This window comes from Pieris brassicae, chromosome 12, assembly GCF_905147105.1.
Source record: "Pieris brassicae chromosome 12, ilPieBrab1.1, whole genome shotgun sequence".
In the NCBI taxonomy this organism is placed as follows: domain Eukaryota; kingdom Metazoa; phylum Arthropoda; class Insecta; order Lepidoptera; family Pieridae; genus Pieris; species Pieris brassicae.
The window spans coordinates 5,676,671-5,699,563 of record NC_059676.1 but is presented as its reverse complement, the minus strand read 5'-3'; the positions used below and the strand labels follow the sequence as shown (position 1 = coordinate 5,699,563).

Genomic DNA, 22,893 nt, shown 5'->3' with positions numbered 1-22,893 from the left:
TATACTATTTATTCTATATGTAACATTTTTGTTGTCTTAAATTACTCTACAATCGGTCTTGAAGAATGAACATCTTAATTTGGATTTTTAACGTGTTGTTTTTATATAAGTTCCTCGTCGCGTTACATTGTAGGCGAACTCTATTCTAGGTTTTTTAATTTACCTCTTAAAAAAATTGTCCACAGTTTATTCCTTAAACATTATCCGGTTTATTGGATGTCATAGTAGGAATAAGCTATGAAGCTTAGTTCAAGATTGTCAATAGTCTCAATACGAGGTCACGTCCAGGTAAGATTTTAGATGGTTGTTAACATAATTGAAATTTTATGATGCAGAAAAGGTTCAAGGGTCCTCCAAGATTCGCCCTGAATGCAGCATGATTCCCCATGCATACAACGTCGCAACCAAATGTAATAATAAAAATAAATTTATTGAGATAAAGGTTAAATAAAAGATATGTTTTATTCTCATTATTATTTTGTTATTCTAATTACTATTACATTATCATTTATATTAGTAGATTCATTTGAACATAATATAACCACTGGAATACAAATAAAAAAATATTTTATTGCAATAAAAAAAGCAATATTCAATATATTAATTCGTTTTATTATCACACATCTTAAACAAATAAATGCTTTAATATGGCTTTATAAATGTTCTTAAAATATACGTTAAGCCTCATTTTATATTCTAATTGAGGCAAGAAATTTGAGATATACAATTTTTATATGTGTGTTTCAAACCTAAAATAGCATAGATTAAGATAGCGCATATCAATCTATATAATCTTTACATAATTTTCATCTATGGCTCTGAAAATAAACTTTATTATTTATTTTTTCTTCTTCAATACGAGATTGTAATTTGATATACAAAATAATATATTTTAAGACTATAGTGCACACGATAATGGTGGATTTCATTTGTGATTGCTCAATATGAAAGTTAGTCCACGCAGTTAGTTGATAAATCATAAATTACAATCACACAGATAAAACATAGAATTAGCTTTTGACGAAAAGATTATTAGTAGATAATAACGTTTTGTTACATAACTGCTAATTTGAACTCACACATTATATAATTAAATATAGTATTGTCGCTTTGAATTGACACTCCCCATACAACTATTTCTCCCAGTAAAATTTTAATTAAAGCACTAACAATAACATGGAATCTGGTCGTCCACACACTCCCACTACTAAAAGTCACATTGTCCAGCAATTTCTCGACTGGAATCCAGATATGACGAAACCGGGCAACCCAAAACAGACCTGGCAACTAAGGAGAGACAAAAGAAGCTGGAATGGCCTTTAATGATGTAAAAAGAACTGCTCTAGACCAATCAGGTGCTGTTCTACGATGGATACCTTACGCCCCACATACGACTTTAAGTCAGAGACAACAAAATTTACTAGAAATATCAGTACTTTAATTAAACCAGTTCAATGAGACCGATTTACTTTTTACCGGTTTGATAATTCATATCTACTTATATTTGTATTCATTAAATTTAAAGTAATAAAGTTAATTTCATACTAGTTGCCATCTAAGATAATAATTACGATACATTAATTTATTAAATGCAATTTAGTTTATCTTAATTTATGTTATAACTTTAATATATGTATTAGATTCGCTAATAGCTAAACCAAGACTGTTAAGTATATGTTGGCAATTGGTGTGTTGTCGCGTCCCCTTAGGTATTACTCGAATGCTATTATTAAAAGTATTTTGGAAAGTCTAATAAGTACTAATAAGCATCATGTTTCATGTGGAGAATGGATATACGACAGGACACTTACATAGTCTTTGTAGATTTAGAAGCATTGCTCTCGGTAGCGAAACATGGACTCTTACTAAAAAAGAAAGACAAAAACTTGAAGCATTTGAAGAATGATGAAGATAAGCTGGACAGAAAAGAATACCAATGAAGAGGTGCTGGGTATGGTCGGCGAAAAACGAAATCAGCTGAGTACCATAGAAAACCGGAGAGGGAAGATGATTGGACACCTGTAGCGACACGACAACTTCTTTAAGATCTTGGAGGTGAAAATAGAAGGCAGGAGAGGACGAGGAAGACCGAGAATAGCTTACATAGACCAGATCATGGAAAAAGCTGAGGTCGAGACATACCAGGAGGTCAAGACACTGACGCAGAACTGCACTGATTGGCGATTAATCCACAGACAAGAGCCCCTAAATTTGAGAGAGAATATTTGGTAAGTTGATATTTTAATTAGTTTATTTGACGCACGCCAACTTATACCCCACGGTAATAATTTTTTATAAAAAAAGTTTCTATGTCTACCTAACTCCAGGTTTTCGTTTACTAGTTTTAAATTAATTTTTTCACATATAAGAATGTTAGTACAAAAATTTATATTTCATGTCAAATACTGTACAGGAATTATAATATCCTGCATAAGTGTATAAACTACGCTGTGGGACTTATGTCGATAGACTTTTGTCAATCATTCATTACACGTCAACACAATAATTTTGTTCTTGTTAATTCTGACTTTGACTTGAGACACTTATTATGGTTAGACGAAAAAAGACATGAAAAAGTTTTGTTTGAATTTTTAATTTTTGGGTCTGATTAAATTATATTTTTCAAAATCTGTGTTTTATAACTAAAATAAAAGCGAACTATACACACAAAATGCAATTTTCTTTTCGCTTATATAATAAACCGAAAACTTATAAAAGTAAACAACTTTTTTTTTGCAGTCGTGTTATTTTACAACAAATAAAAATGGCGTTTGGGAAAGCTGGAGTCAGGGTGTACCGAGCCTTAACACAAATAGTTCTAATACAAATCTTAAGTTTTTATATTAAGGAAACAACATATTATAAAATATCGAATGGCGCACAGCAAAATCTGAATACAGCTATACCTATCTGGATGATTTTGGAATCGGCCGCGGGATTTTACGTCGCATACTTTCGGGTTGGTACTCCAGATTACATGGATGTATTAATTCCTGGCCACCTTGGTGAATCCATTTGTTGCATACTGAAAGAGGTTTTATATATAATTACTCTAACACATTAACAGCCGACGGACGTATGAGCCTATGCCACGAAACTATCGCTATTCGAATTTGTATGACCCTTGCAGTTTTGTTCGCAGAATAATTTGCGGAAGATCTACATTTAAAAGGGAAAACTAAGGACGGATAACGACCTCCCCATTCGAACGAATTGTTAAAATTAACGGAAACTATAAAATAAATTTTCAATATTAATTTACATATTTGGATTATACAGGATGTCCCAAAGTTAAGGTATATGAAGGGAAAGCACCTTAAATGACTGATTAGATGGCCGGCCATCTAAGGTCCGGGGCATTTATTCTTTCGAGGAATAGCGATACGAGAACGTGGACGAGTCACAAACAGAATTTTGCCATATATCGAGTATTCACCATAAAATGATAAGGAAATCAACATGCAGCGAACTCATTAAAAAATTGAGGGTTTGCGTAAGATTAGAGGGATCACGGTTATGTCGGTTCGATTCTCAGACGTGGCAAGTAATTTTTGAAAAGTCTTTGTATGCAGAATTACTAACTGTATATATACTAACTTTGGGACGCCCTGTACATATACTAACTTTGGGACGACCTGTATATACAGTCCAAACCGTTTACGACGACATCGTTTAGAACAACATACTGGTTATATTGACCAAAATCAAAGGTCCCAGCTGAATTCTATTGTATTAGGTACTTAATACAACGTCATCGGCTGTTACGACCAAATATCAGTAGTCCCTTCGATGCCGTTATAAGAGATTTTGGCTGTATATATATGTAATCCAATCTTTGACATTTTTTATAACTTGTATTCAAGATTTTTTTTTACATACCAATACATAGTATACGTATACTTAAACATCGAACACTATACCAAATAAATTAAAAAATAGTAAATATTATGTAAAAAGACCATAAAAAGATTACCCCATTTAGATCCAGTGAGGACAGGACAAGCGGCGTGACGTGTCGCCAGATCGCCTTCACCAGACGGATGCAAATTAAGCCAGTAAACAGCAGCGCCACGGACAGGGAAGACGCTAAGACCCAGTTCCGTGAAGACTGTGGCGCCACCTTGAGCCACGTTCGACATCTGGAGACACAGTAAACTATATTTCCTAACAATTGTATGATATATTAATTAATAGGAAATAATAATAATTTACGCTAGACTCATTAGAGTAGTTGAAAAGTGTTAAGTTACTTGTTTAAACAAAATCTACGAAATAGTATTTTTTAGAAAACATCGTTTGTAAACGCTAGGAGCAGGATTTTTTTTGAAGTGAAACATTATCGGCATTTAAAAAAAATTACTGTCACATTAATCGGTTACGCGTCACATTTTTCTGTTACGCGTAGTCTTTTTCTTGTCCCTACCACGGTTGATTCGAAGCCGTTCATAACAAAAATACAATACAATATATTATAACGATAAAAATGTTAGTAATAATTCTATTACAATTAATGAAATTCTGTAATAATCTTAGTAGTAATAAGGTAAAATGGAATAATTTTATAATTTGTATTCATGTCTATGATAATAAAAGCCTTTTGTTATTTAAACGTGTTAATATTATTATTATACAATAACTTACATAGAATAAAACTGTTGCAATTCTGTTCCCATTAGCCTTTCCAAACGCAGTTTCTTGTTTCTGAAAAAAAGTAATAAAAATATCAATTTATATATATATATATATAGGTATATGTTAAGGATAATTAATATGTACGAACGTAGACGTACATATTATTTTATCAAACATTTATCAATCAATTTAAAATTATGTAAATAATTATAAGTTTATAATAATAATACATAGCTTCAATCCGTTTAAAAAGTGTTTTCTTAATGTGTAAAAGCTATGTTAACAAAAGACAATAGAGTAAGGATTTTAAACTAGAATAAAAAAAAATCTTTAATCTAGTTACTAATGCCTAATAACTAATATTCTAATTACATGAAAACAAATCGATTTAGCTAATATAAACTCACCCTCGCAAAATCAAAGTGGGGTTCATAATGACCCCCAATCCCATAGTTAACGACCTGAAGTTCTTCAGCCGACGTCATACTGAGTCCCGTGAAGTGAGCCACACGGCGGGACACGCGAGCCACTATGGAAGATTCTTCATCCTTCAGCCACCCCGACTTGCTGATGCGGTAGTGGGCTGGAACTAGTTCGCCAGTTTTTGGGTCGTGGACCGTAGCACGTTTGAACTGTTGAGATATTGATTATACATAAATAAAGAGTATTTTCACAGTTTTTGTTTTGCTCTCAAACATTTTAGGCATAAACTTTTTAATAATATTGCACAATATAGTTGATTTTACAGTATTATGAGCAGTGTAGGGATATTATTGAAAAGTTTGAGCGAGCTTACATTTTATTGCGCAATATGTATTATTTGTACTGTGTAGGGTTAGAATTGCGCAATACATTTTCAGTCACTAGCATGGCAGCCATAACTTCGTTGTCAGATATGTTTCTCTCATGAAAATATTGACGTGATTGGTTTGTCAATGTTATTGCTAAATATTATTGAACGTTTGGATTCAAAGAAAAGAAGGTATTTAATATTATTGCACAATATAAAAATTTGTGCAAAATTATTGTAGATGTATGGGCCGCCTTAAAATGAGGACAATCAAATATTTATGAAAGTATGTTGTAGATAGTACAAGTATGTAAATGACATGAGAACTTAAGACCCAATATCGCAGCACATAACTCCCAAGGGGATGTTTTGTATCCAAAAGATGCGACTGTCAAGCATATATAGAATATATAATGTAAATACATACTTATGTAAAAATAAAGAAATAATAATAATAGCACAAAATTTTAACAAAAGGTTTCTATGGAGTTGCTGAAAATGTCCATCATTTTTGATGGTCCATATCACATGTCCATAGTTTTATTGTAAACCCACCACAATCTGTTAACAAGGCAATTAAACGATGAGATAATTAAAGACATTTGTAAATAAATTCTCATAAATTCGAAATGAGGAGATCGACAAACATATTAGTAGCTATAATAAAGAAAGACAAGGCTTAGGACATTAATAGTTGTTTTAACCTATTGTTACGAGCTAGGGGATCGGATAGAAAATGCCGTAGATTTCTTCAAGGGTTTATTTCTTGAAAAATCAATGAGGAATTTATGGGCACAAAATTAATTGCAGAGATTCACTAATAACACACAAAAACACAGTCACTAAATACTTCACTTATGCACACTTCACACAGTACTTTATCACTTATATTCACTTTATCGCTTCGGTGTTTCTCTCGTGTAATCGCATTCAAAACTAAGTGACTAGTCGCGTTTCGGCTCGCTTATATATCCCTGGGAATAATTCTAAACAATATTCGAGAACTTTCTAGGCGGGCTTGCTACTGAGTAGCGATTGCACAATTCTAGAACGTTCGCACTCTTTGTCTCTTTCGCACGTTGCTCCGTCCTTGTCGTACGGCGTTCTAGAGTGCTCGTCTAGTTTCGAGAAAGTTCTGATCTTCTCTCTCTCTCTCTCGTATCATTTCGTCCTTGTCTCACACCTAGAAAGTTCGGTCTAGAATATTCCTTCATCAAAGGGGTATAACTAGGCCTGAAAACGCCTGAAAACTGCACCATTCGACTACACATGTTCTGAAACCGACTGAAAAAAGGTTTCAGCTTCCTGAAAACTAGGGTAACATTATGAAAATTACAATTTTCTAATATGTGATTGACCCGCTCCTGAAACGGTCAGAAATCATATTACAGCTTGCTGAAAAGTTCTCTAACTAGTGGAAAAATCTAGAAACATGGCAGTCGACCCGTCTTCGTAACACTATTATTAAATGATGCAGTAGAGTGCGAAAAAAGGTCGATATTAGTAGTAGAATCCAAAGTAGAACACATCCTGTGAAGAGGCTCGCGGAACCCAATGTTGGTTCTGGGAGTCGGGAAGGTTTATTAGGTTAGGTTCGTAACGAATTTTGGGGGTGTGTCATCTTGTACTTGTAACTTTCCAGTACTTTACACCACATAATAGTATGTTTTAGGTATAAATAGTCACGGGGGGTGATCACGAAATGTTTTACTATTGGATGTCCAAAAATTGCGTGACCTAATACTTGAACGCTCCTTTTAGCATAGGTACAATAAAAAATAAATTTGAAAATAAAATATTCACCCTTGGCTTAGCCATCCTCTTGATATGATCTATTTCCTGATCGCTTAGTACGTCATAGAATACAACAATATCGGGGTTCCGGTACATATATTCCATCTTCACGGCTGCCAATCGCAGGAATGGATGGGCTTCTGTTAAATATCTGCAGGTTAGCCTGAAATTATACTAACGTTTCATTAAAAGTACTTATTTTTTCGATTCAGAACGTCAATCAAATTTAAATCTAATTTCAAGAACTGTCACTTTTTATGTTTAAGTTTGACATATTTGACAGTGCTTAAAACGACATGTGTTTTGTGATACGAATTATAATATGGACTTCAGATTACAACGATGGCAACATTTATTCCAACCAAGCGATTTCTTTAAGGCAACCTTACTTATATGAACAAAATACTAGGTTCTAACAATTCAATGATGGAAAAAAAATTATTCATAAAACCTAAATCAGTCTTATTATACTCTTCTAAAGTAAGGTTTTGTCTCTTTTTGACAAATTGTGTTTATACTGTGTCAGTTTTAGGAATTAAATAAATTTATTTATTATGACTTAAAATATTCTCCAGTTTGCTACCTAACTTTAATTATTAATTTATTTATTTATTTTATTTAACTCTGCCTTGCATTTCAATATAAAATTTAAACATAATAAAGTTAAAAGGAGGGTAACTGGCGGCCATATCGCGTTCGAACGATCTCTTCCAGGCAACCACTGTGAGGAGGAAAAAAATGTATTAAATTAGATAAGGTAGGCAAGAAGTGCAAAAATACATATTACATATAGTTATTAAAAATAAACTAAACAAAAAAAAAGGATACATGAAAAACGACACACGTTAGTACGAAATTTAGGGATTCGCTGTGGACGGGTAATGTTTGTACAGATTATTATTTGACAACGGAAGCAACCAGACAGTCATAATATATATTTTATATATATTTATACATTTCGAGCATTTAAAATATTTTGCCTCGAACGCTCTTTTTGCTTACGTTTTAGTTATTTCTTGTGGAAGGTCCACTTCGCCACGGCAGAGTTTTTCATAGACTTTTCTCTCTTTCGCGTATGGAGTGAGTGTTGCCGGCTTCTGTGTGGTTTCTTCCTCTAATTCATTCCCAGTATCCTAAAATTTTATTATGTGAAGAAAACAATATAATACGCAATCAATTTTGTTATTTTTGTCAAGGTCTTCTCTAGTCTAACAACCAAAATCAAAACAGTGGGCTGATCACATATACGCTTGCCTATAAAAGATAATAATTATCGAAGCAATGGAGCATGCCTCGGAGCTTTATAGTGAGTGTCAACTCTTGTAGGATGTTTTATTTATTATATACGAAAAATGCTCAAAAGAGAGAGAGGGAGCCAATTGAAGGAGGCCTATACTCAATAAGAGGTCCTTGGAAAAAAAAATTATTTTATGTGAGAATTTATACCAGTATCGCCGCTTTGAGTCAACCTACACATAGACAAAATATATTTCATGTAAAACACTATATAGGTTTATTTAATTATTACGTACATTAAAATTTATTTACTACATATCAAGTTTTATTGTAATATTTGATGTAATAAAAAATAATATTGCTTTTAACACAGTCTACTTCCACATAGATCCAAGTGTGGCAACATTGCACAATCTATTACAACTGCTGAACCTTACTCTTATTTCTTTATCAATTATGAATATACTCATCATTGATGGGGTCAAAATAGTATTGCTAGCATCAAAAAATATGGGTTTTATCCCGACACTGCAGAATGGTCGGGAAATTTATTTCAAATACCTAACCTAAAATATTGACAACGCCTCAAATCTTAATAAATTTGTGTTCTTACAGATAAATAAATATTAAAAATATTCAATTATAAAATGTTCTTGTATCGTACATCAGGACCTACCCCGCGCCTTCGTCTCCGTAGTTTTTCTTCGTCTTCTGATATAATTTTATTGTAATGAGGAACATTACCGCGCGCGCGCACATGTTTCGGATCCAGAGATAGCATCTTTTTTGTCCATTCTAGTGCAGATTTGACATCACCTATAAACATTTTTAAATTAACGAGTGATTCGAAATTTAAAAAGGTGTATTCAAAATATGCTACGTCTTAATTGTCTTTGACGAGGTTGCCATTTCAAGAATATATTTACTTTAACGATATTTTTTTTAAGTGTGTACGTACAAATTTTCAATACACTAAGACAATTTTTCGAAATTTAAAAAAGGATTTTTCATTGTTTTTTTTATTTATTTCTTAGCCGGATATTGACATTGGCATTTTAAAAAAGTATACTAGCTTTAAATAAAACAATGGTGAGCTTTAAATTTTCTCAACCGTGTTTTTATATAATAGTAAATAGATTTGAATAGAACTGGACATTTCAGTAAATCTTGGATATGGCGGGAAATTTCTATTTGTGTTGGTTGACATTGATGACTACCATTTACAGTGAGTGATGAGTCTAAAGCTGATCTTAGTGGGTTATTTGCTAAAGAATTTCCAAGTTTTTTGATTATTCTCATCTAAATCCATCAACTTCATAATATCCGTTACTAGTATTAATTTTGTTTTAATGTTAAGTCTTAATAGTTGCCACTATTCAATTTTGTCTTTGACGGGGTTGTCATGTCTATATTCTACAAATAAAATGTATATAAATTTACCTAATAAATAGTGAGCAAATCCAATATATTCCATAATATCGATTTCCTTAAACAAATAAGGTTGGTTTTCCTCTTTATACTTTCGCATAGCCTCTTTCATCCATGCAAGTGCGTTCGTGTAATCTTTTTCATTATAGAGTGCTTTGCCAAGCTCATAGCAATCGCCTGCACTCATTGGGGCGCTGTAATTTAAATATATTATATATTACAAAAGTATATATGTTTTATAATATGTTGGCAAATAAATAAATTAAAACATTTATGGTCACCCATTAAGCTGTTATGATTCATAATTATAAATTTGAATAAGAAGGAACTTAAAACTACAAAAGTTCCATCGGGTTTTTTGTGCACAACTTTTATAAACAGAACTTCTATTAAACATATATCTGCATAGGAAAAACAATTCTTTATAATTTTGTATAATATATTTGTCACCTCAATATGTATAATATAACTAACATAAATTGTTGGAAGTTTCTAGTCCAGTTATTTGTTCTTTAATACAGTGTCGCTTTGACACAGCGAGAGCAATATTCGATGTTGCTGGCACCCTTGTGTTACGGCGTCAACTCTACACAAAATGATATAGACTATGTACATCTTTGTAAAACAGAGAGAGAACGGTTGAAATTTATTTGTTAGAGCGAGATAAACATAGGGCGTTACTGGCACCTTTGCGATACGTTACGTTACGTGTACGCTTTATACACAGGCAGGTAGAACTTAAACTTAACAAAGCGAAATCCTTAAAGATCTACGAGGTATATACCTCTAGCCAAACATATATTAATTAAAAAAAAAACATAAGTCTGTATAGAAAATTCAATATTAAAAGATGACAAACTTTATAGATTAATATTTGCATTAAATATCTGTCATTTAAATGAGGACGAGTCGTGACGTATGACATTATACAAGTGACTCGCAAATCTAAATAAAAAAGGACCTTGGCTCAATGTGTCAAAAATACTTGTTTGTCTTTGTACTTGACCTGGTCTATGCCACTTGTATTACGAGGGAAATAAAACGAAATCATAGGAAATTTATCTTTGTACACTCGTTCTCCGTTAGTAACATATCGCAGGTCGTTCATTTTCCATTGAAACAATTGATTTATTTATATTAGCCTTTTTACCTATTAGACATCAGAAATATGCACCTTGAACCCTCACGGTTCTTCTACTTAACTTTGAGAATTACAAAAACCACATGTTGTTGTCTATGTTGATAGATTTAAAAAACAGGAGGGAATTTAATCTGCTCACGAGGCAAACACTCATTTTGAACAAAAGTACCTAAATCTTGGTTGCGCCGTCATTCGTAAAAAAAATGTGTACGTGTACTAGTGTACACACGTAATTAGTGAAACTTCTCTATGACCTTATTTTTCGAAAATATACAGAAATTGTGAAATAGATAAAGTTTAACACAATGCTTTTATTCTCACAGACATGAATACAAATAATACAATTATTTCATTAATTGTAATAGAATTATTATTATCATTGTTATCGTTATTATACATTTTTGTTATTAATGGCTTTAAATCTCTTCAAGGTATAGAAAAAGAAAGAGCGCGTAACCGAAAAATGTGACGGTATTTTTTTTCCAACGCTGATAAAGAAGTTTAATTTCAATATGTACTGAAGTTCTAGAATTTTCTACACAAATACTTTTTGGATAAAAATCAACGCACTGATATTTGAGACCTAATTGTTATACCTGTAGTTGACTCCATTAAGTCTTCCTTCAGCCAATTCAGAGACTTCGAGATAGTACGTTTCTTGTAACCTCGTGAGAGCTTGGGCAGCGCCGGCAAGGTCTTCCAACGTTGGGTATTTGACATCAGCGTGGTTCACTGTCAAGTTCTTTATATAATCTGAAATTGCAATAATGATTTTTTAATATTTATATTTTGACAGACAAGTAACTAATAAACATAACACGGGAATAAATCTAAGGCTAAGGCAATTAGCACCCTGCGACAAAAGAGAGTTCAGGGTGTAAAGGGAAAAAAGGGATCAAAGACTAAAGACTAACAGAAAGTGAAAAACCAACCAACCAGGTATTTTAATAACACAAGATAGAGCACGGTTAGTAATGGCTTTTGATAAATTCGCAAAAAAGCATTATTTACATTCAAATAAAAAAAACATCTTTATAGTTTCGTAATAACGTTAGAATTATGACAAAATTACGTCAATACCTGAATTCTCTGGTACATAGAAAAACAGTTATCCTAATATGCGTATTTTGTACAATTTTGTTACCGGATCTAAAGCAAATATCGCGATGTGCTAATCACTGCATCATACGTTTCGTAAGTTATGTTTGCCTAGAACTCATTGACATTTATTACCCAATTGACATTTAGCTAATAACTTTTTATGCGTTTGTTATCTTTGATTTTAATAAAAGTTTTTCGAGGTAAAGCTTAGTGCTATATTACGATGAATCGATTCTATACCAATATTATTTTTAAATATATATATATATATATATATATATATATATATATATCTTAAGTTTAATAAGTTATATAGTGTAAATAAGTGTTTTTTTATAATTTTTGTATGATTCTCGATAAATAAAAATGACCATGTATGTTGTATGATGACTGGATTATTTTATTAATATGATTGTAAAGGATTAACCCACAAAAATTGTTTCACTATTAGAATACTACATTTCAATATATTTTTTTAGTATTTTATAGGAGTACAATGATATTCATAAGTCTGTTAGTGAGGTCCCTCAACTGTAAGGGTTTGACTGTTCAATATGAAATTTGATCGCTAAAATAATACAGAGTATATTGCAACGAAAATGTCTAAACCATATGAGTCTTTTATTTCAACATATACACATATGTTTAAATTTATTATATTGATTTTATTTGATATAAAGTTTGCATTAGATAGTTATAGTAATATGTTAATAGACATTTGGGGTCTATTGAGAGAAAGTAGTTATGAACATAAAATAGAAAATGTAAAAACGTTTTATATTTTCCATATTCAAGTTATTTTCATAGTAAAACAACACAAAAACAATGAACACAATTGAAATGGTTTCATATTTCAAAGATTTTTATCGTTCGTAAAATATCTCTTAATGTTCCTAAATACAGAAGCCAACCTCTTGTATTTTTTTCATGTATTTATGTAGAATATAAAAAATTGTAATATTAAAATTTTGTGTTGATCCGTGTTATGTAATATTATAAGTCTTAACATAATCCATAAATAAATAAATATCACACTTACTTTACTGCGAAAATATATGTGAATTCAATGAGAGTAAATTGATATAAATAATATCTTTTAACATCGTAAGCTGAGATAATTCAGTATTAACAAACCAAATAACTTAAAACTGACAAAAGAACGGGACATTATCACCTCGCCGTTATGAATAAAATTTACATAAGTCGTTATTTCTGAGATGTGGTCCGGCTTAATCGATAATACATATAACAAAATATTTATAGGGACACCTCTATATCTATTAGGTTAGTTTTGCAAGTTAGGTGGTAATTCATTAAAAATGCTTGGGTTTAAAAAAAATATCTCCTATCCATCATTAGGACTTGAAGTTATCCTTATGACGGGATATGAAGCAAACACATTTCTATCAGTGTCAGGTGTTCAACCTTCTGTTCCTACACGAAGTCGACTTTCGGCTGTAACAAGACGGTATTTTCTTAAACATCGCTATCAGCTTAAAAGCGGTTGTGATAATGGCATTAAAAAAAATTGAAGCAACTATAAGGCTCAGGATTAAGTCGGAGTAAGCTAAGCGCTAAACAAACTTATTTAGGTTGAATCCAGTTCGTTTTAGACATACAGCTGTCATTCTTATCGATAAGTTTTGACTTATTTTATTTTGTTTCTTATGTTTTTTTTAAATATTGTAACCTTTTTTATATTAAGTGTATTTTATTTTTGGATATATTTTTTGTTCTATATAATTTAATTTCAGGAGTTGGATATTAATAAATTTATAAACAGTTACTCATCCTTAACCAATAGCAATGCTTTAGGCAAATACTATATCCTATTGAATATATTACACCATTATCATAATGTATATGTCGGGACAATGGCGCTGGTATGATGCTGGTATGACCACTTTGAATTTAATAACAACACACTCAAATTAGTTCAAAACTGTTCTGTGGTTTATTTGATTTGCCAAAGTTAATAGATCTACAAATTAACAGACTATTTGATAGTCTGTAGTAATATCTTAATCTTAGTAATGTAAGTAATGGTGTTAATGTCAGCTGCCATTGTTTCGACATGTAGCATAATGTTAATAACATACCTGTCCCGATCTCAATGCTGTGCTCGATGTGATCCAAATCAGACGTCAATCGCTTGATAAGAGTGAACGCATTAATGGGATTTCCCAAATAGTTGGGAATATCCTCCATTGCTATTTCATGTTCTCTTTTATATATGTTCAGATGTCTGAAATACAGTAATAAAATACTAAACTTACACTTTTTCTGGTTTATAAGGCATGGGCCTTTCGATTCTAGAACGTTGATCAAACTTAAAGTTTCAAGAGCTGTCAAGCCATTTATTATGTATGACGTTTGACATATTTGACAGCATTTAGGGTAAGAATTAAAGTCTAAAGCGCGGAATATAATTCCCGTATGTCAAAAACGTACTGTAATTAGTTAAAACTTAGATTATCGATTCACAATAATGTAATATATAAATATTTACAATAAAAAATAGGAAACGTGTGTATCAGTAACCGTTACTAATTGATTGCAAGGTTTCGAATTAAGCACTAAATTAATATAATTTATAGTGAGGCTGTCAGAGTGTGAAAAAATATTTTTTTGTAATTATTCGTTATTTAATTTAATATTCAATTACGTTAATTTTACCTTCGTGCTTTAAATAGATGAAAGGTAAAGCTTCCATGAGCTCCAGTTTTGATAATTGACGAACATTTAATTACAAGCAATACATAGAAATTGTGAATTTTTAAAATTCCTACCTTTTTAAAACATTCAGTCTTTCTTCTTCCTTTAGGATATATTCGTCCAGGTCATCTATGATCCTTTTATGTGTCTCCAGAAGAGGTTCGACGTCTGATATGGCAGTGAACAGTTCCGCATTGGTCCATGACCAGTGGCACGATAAGAGAAGACAGGAGATAGTAAAGCGTAGAAGTAACGCCATCTTTCTGGGTTCTTGGGGATAAACAAATTAAATAGAAGGTAATAATGGAGTCAAGTTTTCAAGTCTAACAATTATTTTATTTATTTACACTTCGTTACACTACAATATATATTTTTTAACATAATTTAATCAAAAAGAGGGCAACTGGCGACCTTATCGCTTACGAGCGATCTCTTCCAGGCAACCACTGCGAGTAAAGAAAAAAAATGTATTAAATTACATAGATAGGCAAGTAGTGCAAAAATACATGTTATACACATTTATTAAGACAAAACTAAACAGGAACAAAATAAACAAACTAAACTAAAAAGATGATACATTAAAAATAGAAAGTAAAAAGACACATAAATCACGATAATTTAAGATGTCTCACGTCAGTTAGTAGTTAGTAAGAAAGTTAGGGATACGATGTGGACGGGTAATGTTTGTACAGAAGAAATTTAAAGGAAGATAGAGAAGGAGCTAAGCGAATAGGGGCAGGAAGTGAATTCCATAGCCTAACTGCAGAGACCTTAAAGGAATCGCCATTTTGTGATTTTAATTTATAACTCAGTAGGTGTATGCTATATGGTATTATCTATATGATAATAGTTATAATCCAACGGCTTTACAACCCTATATGTGTGAGTCTTGGCCTTAGATTGCATCCATTTCTTTGATCATTTATTTCATAGACAAGTAGGTGATCGGCCTGTTTGAGCCATACCGGTTTCCTCACAATGTTTTCCTTACCTGAACAAGTAAGTGTTAGATGCTCACAAAGACAGAAACACTATTAGTGCATAACGAATCGAACCTACGTAACCATGGAGTTGCACGCAGAAGCCTCTCGGCCAACACTGCTTCACCAATATTAGTCTACATAATCACAAAAGTCTAAGACTATGCATATCCGTATATCGTATATAAGCGTGTGTAGATTATTTACATAAAACGTACAAGTACTTTCCAACAGTAATTTAAATTCGTTAAAGAAGTTTTGTATTACAAGGAACTAGATCTAAACAATACTATAGAAAATTATAGTTAGCGAATCTCGAAACATCTAGCTGGTTCACGTTCTACAACATGGCGATATGGTTCCGGCATGATCTTTATTGCTTTTTAAATATTATTACAACCACACTGTATTTAGAGTAAGCTACTTGGCACTTCAATTTAATGTCAACGAATGAGCAATACAAGGGGCAAATAAATGAGTAGCTCAACTAATAAGTGGGACACACCGCAGCAAATATGTCGAACAACGCACAAAGCTTCCACGTTGTAATCTTACAAATGCCGGCATATTTATTGTATGGTAATAGGAATATATTAGGATACAGGCATTTTATTTAGATATGTTATAAAAGTTGGAAGAATCATAATGATTCGGTAGCAAATTTATCTAAGTTTGTTTCTAGAATATACTAGATTAATCTAATATTAGATTTCTTAACAACGAATTTTATATTTTATGGAGGTGGAATACATTATGTAAATATATGATGATTATTCAAACATTAATTAGAAGGAATTAGAGATTATACTACACAACAATTAACGCACACGGTACATACCGGAAAAAACAAACATACAAATATAAGGACAAAAAAAACACAGTTGCTATCTACTATCACGCTAGGTTGCTATCACGACATATTAGCGAAAAATTCACATATATTGCACTTATTATAACTTTTTCTAGAGGCACAAATACGTGCTCCGGCGCACCACCCGACCGGGTCAACGAACAAATTAAAACTTCGTCGAAGCTAGCGAGAAGCCGGTGACCTTATCATTGTGATGACGATATCTGTTTTATAAATAATAATAAATATTTATCTGGCACATACTGTCACACTTTGGATGATAAATTACATCCCATTCATAGGCCCCAATCATCTATAATTGTAAATATGAAGCTCTTTACATAATAGGTAGATAGTCTAAACTAGCTGATGATTATTCGGAATTGGCTTTCGGATTTCGGAGAGGACATTTTTGGTAGATTGATAATAAAACTGTCTATATAATCAAGCGGCAGACTGAAAATCAATTATATAGAAGTTTACATGGGTATTCAGTTACTATTAAGTAAAGAGGATAATAAATGTTTTTTACTGATAAATAGACTTAGTGGCTAGTAACGGGCAATAATCAAAGCTGACCTTTTGTCCCCTACCTAAATATTCTATTGAATTGGATTAGTGGTAATAAAATACAAGAAATTCAGGAAACTTCTCAAGTGAAGTATATTTTTGTTAAATATGCTATGTTGCAGTAAAGTAAAAAAAATCCAGCCAAAAACTTGAAGAAAACCTCAATAATTCTATTTTAATTAATTTCTAACTCTTTATTAGTTAATAAAATACAAGAAATTCAGGAAACTTCTCAACTGAAGTATATTTTTGTTAAATATGCTATGTTGCAGTAAAGTAAAAAAATTCCAGCCAAAAACTTGAAGAAAACCTCAATAATTCTATTTTAATTTATTTCTAACTCTTTATTAGTATCAACTTACAAAAATGGCACTACTCAATTTATTATATATTATCTATCATCAATATAATCACATGCTTAGTATAATGTTTAAAAAATTTTAAGAACAATAAACAGGAATGTAAAGAGTGCTTAATAGGCTTTTATTTGTGAAATATACTTTACCACCACCATAGAAGATTTTCTTCATATATATCTATAGAAATATAGGATAAAAGTGGTATGGGTTTTGATCTTTTTTATTTTTCTAGTATGTAACCTAAATAACTTCTTTGTGATAGTGATCTAACACTATCACTTATTTTCATTACTTTACTTACAATATTTCATATATAAACCTTTATATTAAATAACAAAATTAAAGAGGACGCGAAAATAGAAACATTAATAGAATTCAATTTACAAAATTTTTTTTTGCTAATCTTTAAAACTTACATATATTTATGTAGTGTTTAGAAGCGACGGAGCTTGGTACATAATTTTAACACAAATTGCAACAAGTTAAAAGGTAGTATTTACATTCGAGTTTGACAAACACTTATGTGAGTTAAATCGGCTAATGAGACAATTTCAAAGTCTCACATTAACAGAATAAACAAAAATGCTTTTAAAAACCAATGAGAATTTATACTCACTCTATTTCGGCAGCCACAACTCACAAGTTAAGAAGTTAATGGGTATTGATAAGTGCCGGCTTATCAATTATCAGCAATTTTTAATAAGTATTTACAATAAAACGTATACACTTTAAAATAACGCTTATGTCTATGCGAATTCGAAACTTCGGCAGAGCTTAAAAATTGTGGAGGATCGAGCTTTTCAGTTTCACTTTTGTTGTCTTGCATAGACAATTATATTAGACTAAGATACTTAATCTTAAGGAAGAAAGTTTATTAGTCAATAATCATTTAACTGTCCGGTGTCTACTGTGAATTGTCATTTAGGTTCTATGGTATTTTTTTTCTCTACGGCCCGCGACAATTTTTTAGGGTTACCATCTTTCGGTTAACCCTTTACATATGATGGGTAAACTTAATTTAGGAGCCTTTGTTAGAAATTTCTATATTCAAGTGTAGATCCCATGATAGTTAATCTAGTCTTTTATATTTCTCTTTACTAGTAAAAAAATACATACTTTCCCTCTTAGAAATATAAGATTTTCTTTTGCATTGCGTCACAACTTTTCTTAAGAACAAAAACTTAATAATTATTTAAATGTTATTGAAAACGTATATCAAAGTTGAATGTTTTCCCAACAGACAAGGTGAAGGTGTATAAATTTTGGGTTTTCAGTAAGCAATAAAATAAAAATACTTTAGTTTAGGAATGTTCGGGTAATTAGGTACTATTTTCGGTATTTTATTGGTCACCCTTGACGTTTGATTATAGGTTAGAATCATGCGTATTTTGTTGTTTTCTTCATCCACTGATGACAAACTAAACATTCGTATTAATTTGGATTCTACTCTAAACATTTAAGTTATCTGTTATCGGTATTCTTGTTACCTTATCCTAAGCTTGCGCCAAAATTATATACAAACTAATGCAATATGTCTGGGCTGAAAATAAAAGTTATTAGTCGAAATCCTGAAGATTATTTACGCGCAACTAAAAAGGATATTCACAAAAGTAAGATTTTCTTGGAATAATTATTACTTTTACAAGCTTTTTTGTGTTACTGTAAAAGATCTTTTTATAAAAACTACCAAACATTTTCAGTTCAGAGGAATTATGATCCAACACTTCATCCTTTGGAGGCCCCACGCGAATACGTTCGGGCTTTAAATGCTGTTAAATTGGAGAGAGTGTTTGCCAAGCCCTTTTTGGGTAGTCTAGATGGTCATTCAGATGGGGTATCCAGCCTGGCCAAGCATCCACAAAGACTTGCAGTATTAGCAAGTGGTGCATTTGACGGAGAAATTAGATTATGGGACTTGGCATCTAGAAAATGCACACGGAACTTTGTTGCCCATGAGGGATGGGTTCGGTCTATTTGTTTCACACCTGATGGGGAGACATTCAGCAGTGTTGGTGATGATAAAACTATAAAAACATGGAAATCTGAAGTTCATGATGTTGAAGATGAAGAACCTGTCAATACCTTGTTAAGCATGTCAGTAGTATCTGGTATTTCACATCACAGAAATAAGCCTATATTTGCTACTTGTGGAGAAAATTGCCAGTTATGGGAAAATACTAGAAATGAACCTGTTAAAGTATTTAAATGGGGTGTAGATAGTCTACATCATGTTGCATTTAATCAGGTAATATTGTATGTTTAAAAGTTTTTGTCTTTTGATAATATCAAAATTTTACACTACCCAGTAATGGGAACTATTCTCACCTATGATTTGATTATGCATCAAAATCTAAAGAAAATATTGAGTCTACTATATAATCTGGCTAATATAAAAACAACAATAATCATTTTATATGTTTCAGGTAGAAACAAATTTACTTGCTTCATGTGCTAGTGATAGAAGTATAATTTTGTATGACTGTAGAGAAACTGGCCCACTTAGGAAAGTTGTACTAGAACTGAGATCAAATGCACTGGCATGGAATCCTATGGAGGCCTTCATGTTTACTGTGGCAAATGAAGATTATAAGTGAGTATTTCATAATAATATATTTATACAAATGGATTCATGTTTCCACCCCTTTTTTAAAAAGAGGTGCTTAAAAGTTGAAAGCTACTTTTAATCACCAATGTATATTAGTATATTGCATTTTTGCTTATGTAGGAATTATAAATATTAGTTTAAACAATAAATTTGTGTTATCATAATATGTAGATTTCTAATTTAATACACAAACACCATCTTAGATTGTAATTAAGAATTCTTAATAAAACAATAAAACTTCTTTACATTTATTAGCTAGCTTGCCAGGCTCTTGATACTGTCTTAAAACTATTTATTACATTGTAATTAGCACATATTTTGTATACAAATCATTCATGGATTCTCCTAGACAGTGGTGAATGCTTAAGGACACTTGGCATTAAAGTTAATCTAACCTTATTTAAAAAAGAAATTGTTTATGTCTATTTTATAATTAGCTTTAACTTCTCATTACAGTTTATACACATTTGATGTTCGAAAGTTAAAACAACCAGTAAATATCCATCTTGACCACACTTCTGCAGTGGTAGATCTTGACTATGCACCTACAGGAAGAGAATTTGTTGCTGGAAGCTATGATAAGACTGTTAGGATCTTTGAAACACTCAAAGGCCATTCGAGAGATGTCTACCATACAAAGAGAATGCAAAGGCTGACATGTGTCAAATGGTCTTTGGATAATAAATACATTCTGTCAGGTTCAGATGAAATGAATATTAGAATGTGGAAGGCTAGAGCATCAGAAAAACTAGGTGTTGTGAGTATTTATTCAAGTTTTGTAATAAATAAACTAACCGTTTAAATGGGTGATCCTCGGTTGTGATTTCCTGCTCAATATGAGAAGGCTGACTGGCCTTCTAGGGCATACATATATATATATAATATATATGTATATATATATATAAATATTTGTGAATGTCATATTTCTTTTTGCTAGATGTCTTTTTATGTAGTTTTGCAATACATTCTATTCACATAAATTTATTTTGCGGTGGAAATTAAATTATTAATAATATAAAATATTATTTCTAATTAAAATAATGCATTTGTCGTTTGACTGTGCATGTTGAATTAGACATTTATAATTATTTTTTTATTGCAATATTTAAATTGTACCCATAACTTACATGTTGTGATTTACAACTTCGAGTTAACTGTAGCTGGCATAAATGCCAATACAGCCTCGAAGCTTTCAATACACTTTTCCACTTATTAAATGTTTCATGATTTAATACAGCATAACATTTCTACATTATCTCTAAGTGACAACAGCTATATTTTTTACCAAAATATTATTTAGAGAATCATTTATTTAGTCATGTTATTTAAATAATCATAGGGTTTTCACGCGTCACATTTTTCCGTTACATGCCATCTTTTTCTTGTCCCTACCACGGTCGATTCGAAGAGATTCAAAGCCATTAATAACAAAAATATATAATAACGATAGCAATGATAGTAATAATTCTAGTACAATTAATGAAATTCTGTAATAATCTTAGTAGTAATAAGGTAAAATGAAATAATTGTATAATTTGTATTCATGTCTATGATAATAAAAGCCTTTTGTTAAACTTTATCTAATTTAACTTTATTTAAGCAATTTCTGTAAAGTTGCATATAGTAGATCATTTTTCGATAAATAAGGTCATAAAGAAGTTCCACTTCTTTCCTGTGTACACTAGTACCCGCACAAATTTTTTTCTCATTGTTTGTTATGAAATTAATAAATACGAAACTTATTTCAGTTAAAACCACGTGAACGCACCGCCCTGAACTACGCAGATGCTCTCAAAGAGAAGTTTGCAAGTCACCCACAGATAAAAAGAATAGCGCGCCATAGACATGTACCAAAACACATACTAAACGCTCAGAAGGAATTAAGAACTATTCGGGAGAAGGCCAAAAGAAAAGATGCGAACAGACGGGTTCATAGCAAGCCTGGTGCAGTACCTCATGTGCCCGAAAGACAAAAACATGTTGTTAAGGAAGATGAATAAATTGTTTATGATTATTTTTGATTTTTATTATAAATTTTTAAAGATGTTTTGTCTAATTATTTAGTTAAAATATTTCACATAGTTTGACACTCACATTGCCAGAAGGCTCGCAAGTGCGTTGCCGGCCTTTCAAGAATTGGTACGCTCTTTTCTTGAAGGACCCTAAGTCGAATTGGTTGGGTAATAATTCAGTGGGCAGCTGGTTCCACATAGTGGTGGTGCGTGGCAAAAACTGCCTTAGAAAACTCTCAGTTATGGAACGACGGCCGTCGAGGTGATACGGATGGTAATTTGTATTTGACGTCCGTTAATGAAACTCAGCTCCGAACACTACCCATGGTAAATGCGGTAGAAGATGCACAGTGACGCAACATCTCTACGCAACGCCAAGGGATCAAGCCGCACGGAAAGTGATTGGTCGTCGACGATTCGAATCGCTCTTCGTTGAATACGGTCAAGTGGAAGGAGCTGGTACTGGGGAGCTCCCGCCCAGAGGTGAGAACAGTATTCCATGTGGGGCCGAATTAATAACAATGTTGAACAGTTATTTCGAAGTATAAAATACCGCATGCCAAAAGTCTCGCCAAGTAGGGGGGACCTGCACCTTCGTAGTGTATTTTTTATAATTTTTCAAAATTTAATATTATTGCTTCCTCATTAGTTACTATGTTTACATCTTTTGTTTATTGTAT

General features: G+C 31.9%; 2 protein-coding genes across 8 annotated transcripts; one reads left to right on the top strand and one right to left on the bottom strand.

The window, feature by feature from the left end:
* Positions 1 to 539: 539 nt before the first annotated feature.
* Positions 540 to 18,444, bottom strand: LOC123717127 (prolyl 4-hydroxylase subunit alpha-1). Of its 7 annotated transcripts, none has more exons than XM_045672948.1 (12): positions 18,213 to 18,444; positions 14,912 to 15,107; positions 14,222 to 14,367; positions 11,618 to 11,774; positions 9,893 to 10,074; positions 9,117 to 9,268; positions 8,219 to 8,349; positions 7,226 to 7,379; positions 5,040 to 5,264; positions 4,642 to 4,701; positions 3,974 to 4,139; positions 540 to 3,025 (listed from the first exon to the last, which is right to left on the bottom strand). In XM_045672948.1, exons 2-12 carry the CDS (start codon positions 15,094 to 15,096, stop codon positions 2,907 to 2,909), a joined length of 1,677 nt encoding a protein of 558 aa, XP_045528904.1. In that variant the 5' UTR covers positions 15,097 to 15,107; positions 18,213 to 18,444; the 3' UTR covers positions 540 to 2,906. The 7 variants fall into 7 exon arrangements, with proteins under 7 accessions (XP_045528904.1, XP_045528906.1, XP_045528902.1 ...); XM_045672950.1 differs by lacking the exon at positions 18,213 to 18,444 and adding an exon at positions 18,013 to 18,149; XM_045672946.1 differs by lacking the exon at positions 18,213 to 18,444 and adding an exon at positions 16,656 to 16,837.
* Positions 18,445 to 18,939: 495 nt separating this feature from the next.
* LOC123717485 (DDB1- and CUL4-associated factor 13) lies at positions 18,940 to 22,215 on the top strand. Its single transcript, XM_045673490.1, has 5 exons — positions 18,940 to 19,206; positions 19,297 to 19,841; positions 20,020 to 20,186; positions 20,658 to 20,958; positions 21,950 to 22,215. Exons 1-5 carry the CDS (start codon positions 19,128 to 19,130, stop codon positions 22,199 to 22,201), a joined length of 1,344 nt encoding a protein of 447 aa, XP_045529446.1. The 5' UTR covers positions 18,940 to 19,127; the 3' UTR covers positions 22,202 to 22,215.
* Positions 22,216 to 22,893: the final 678 nt, after the last annotated feature.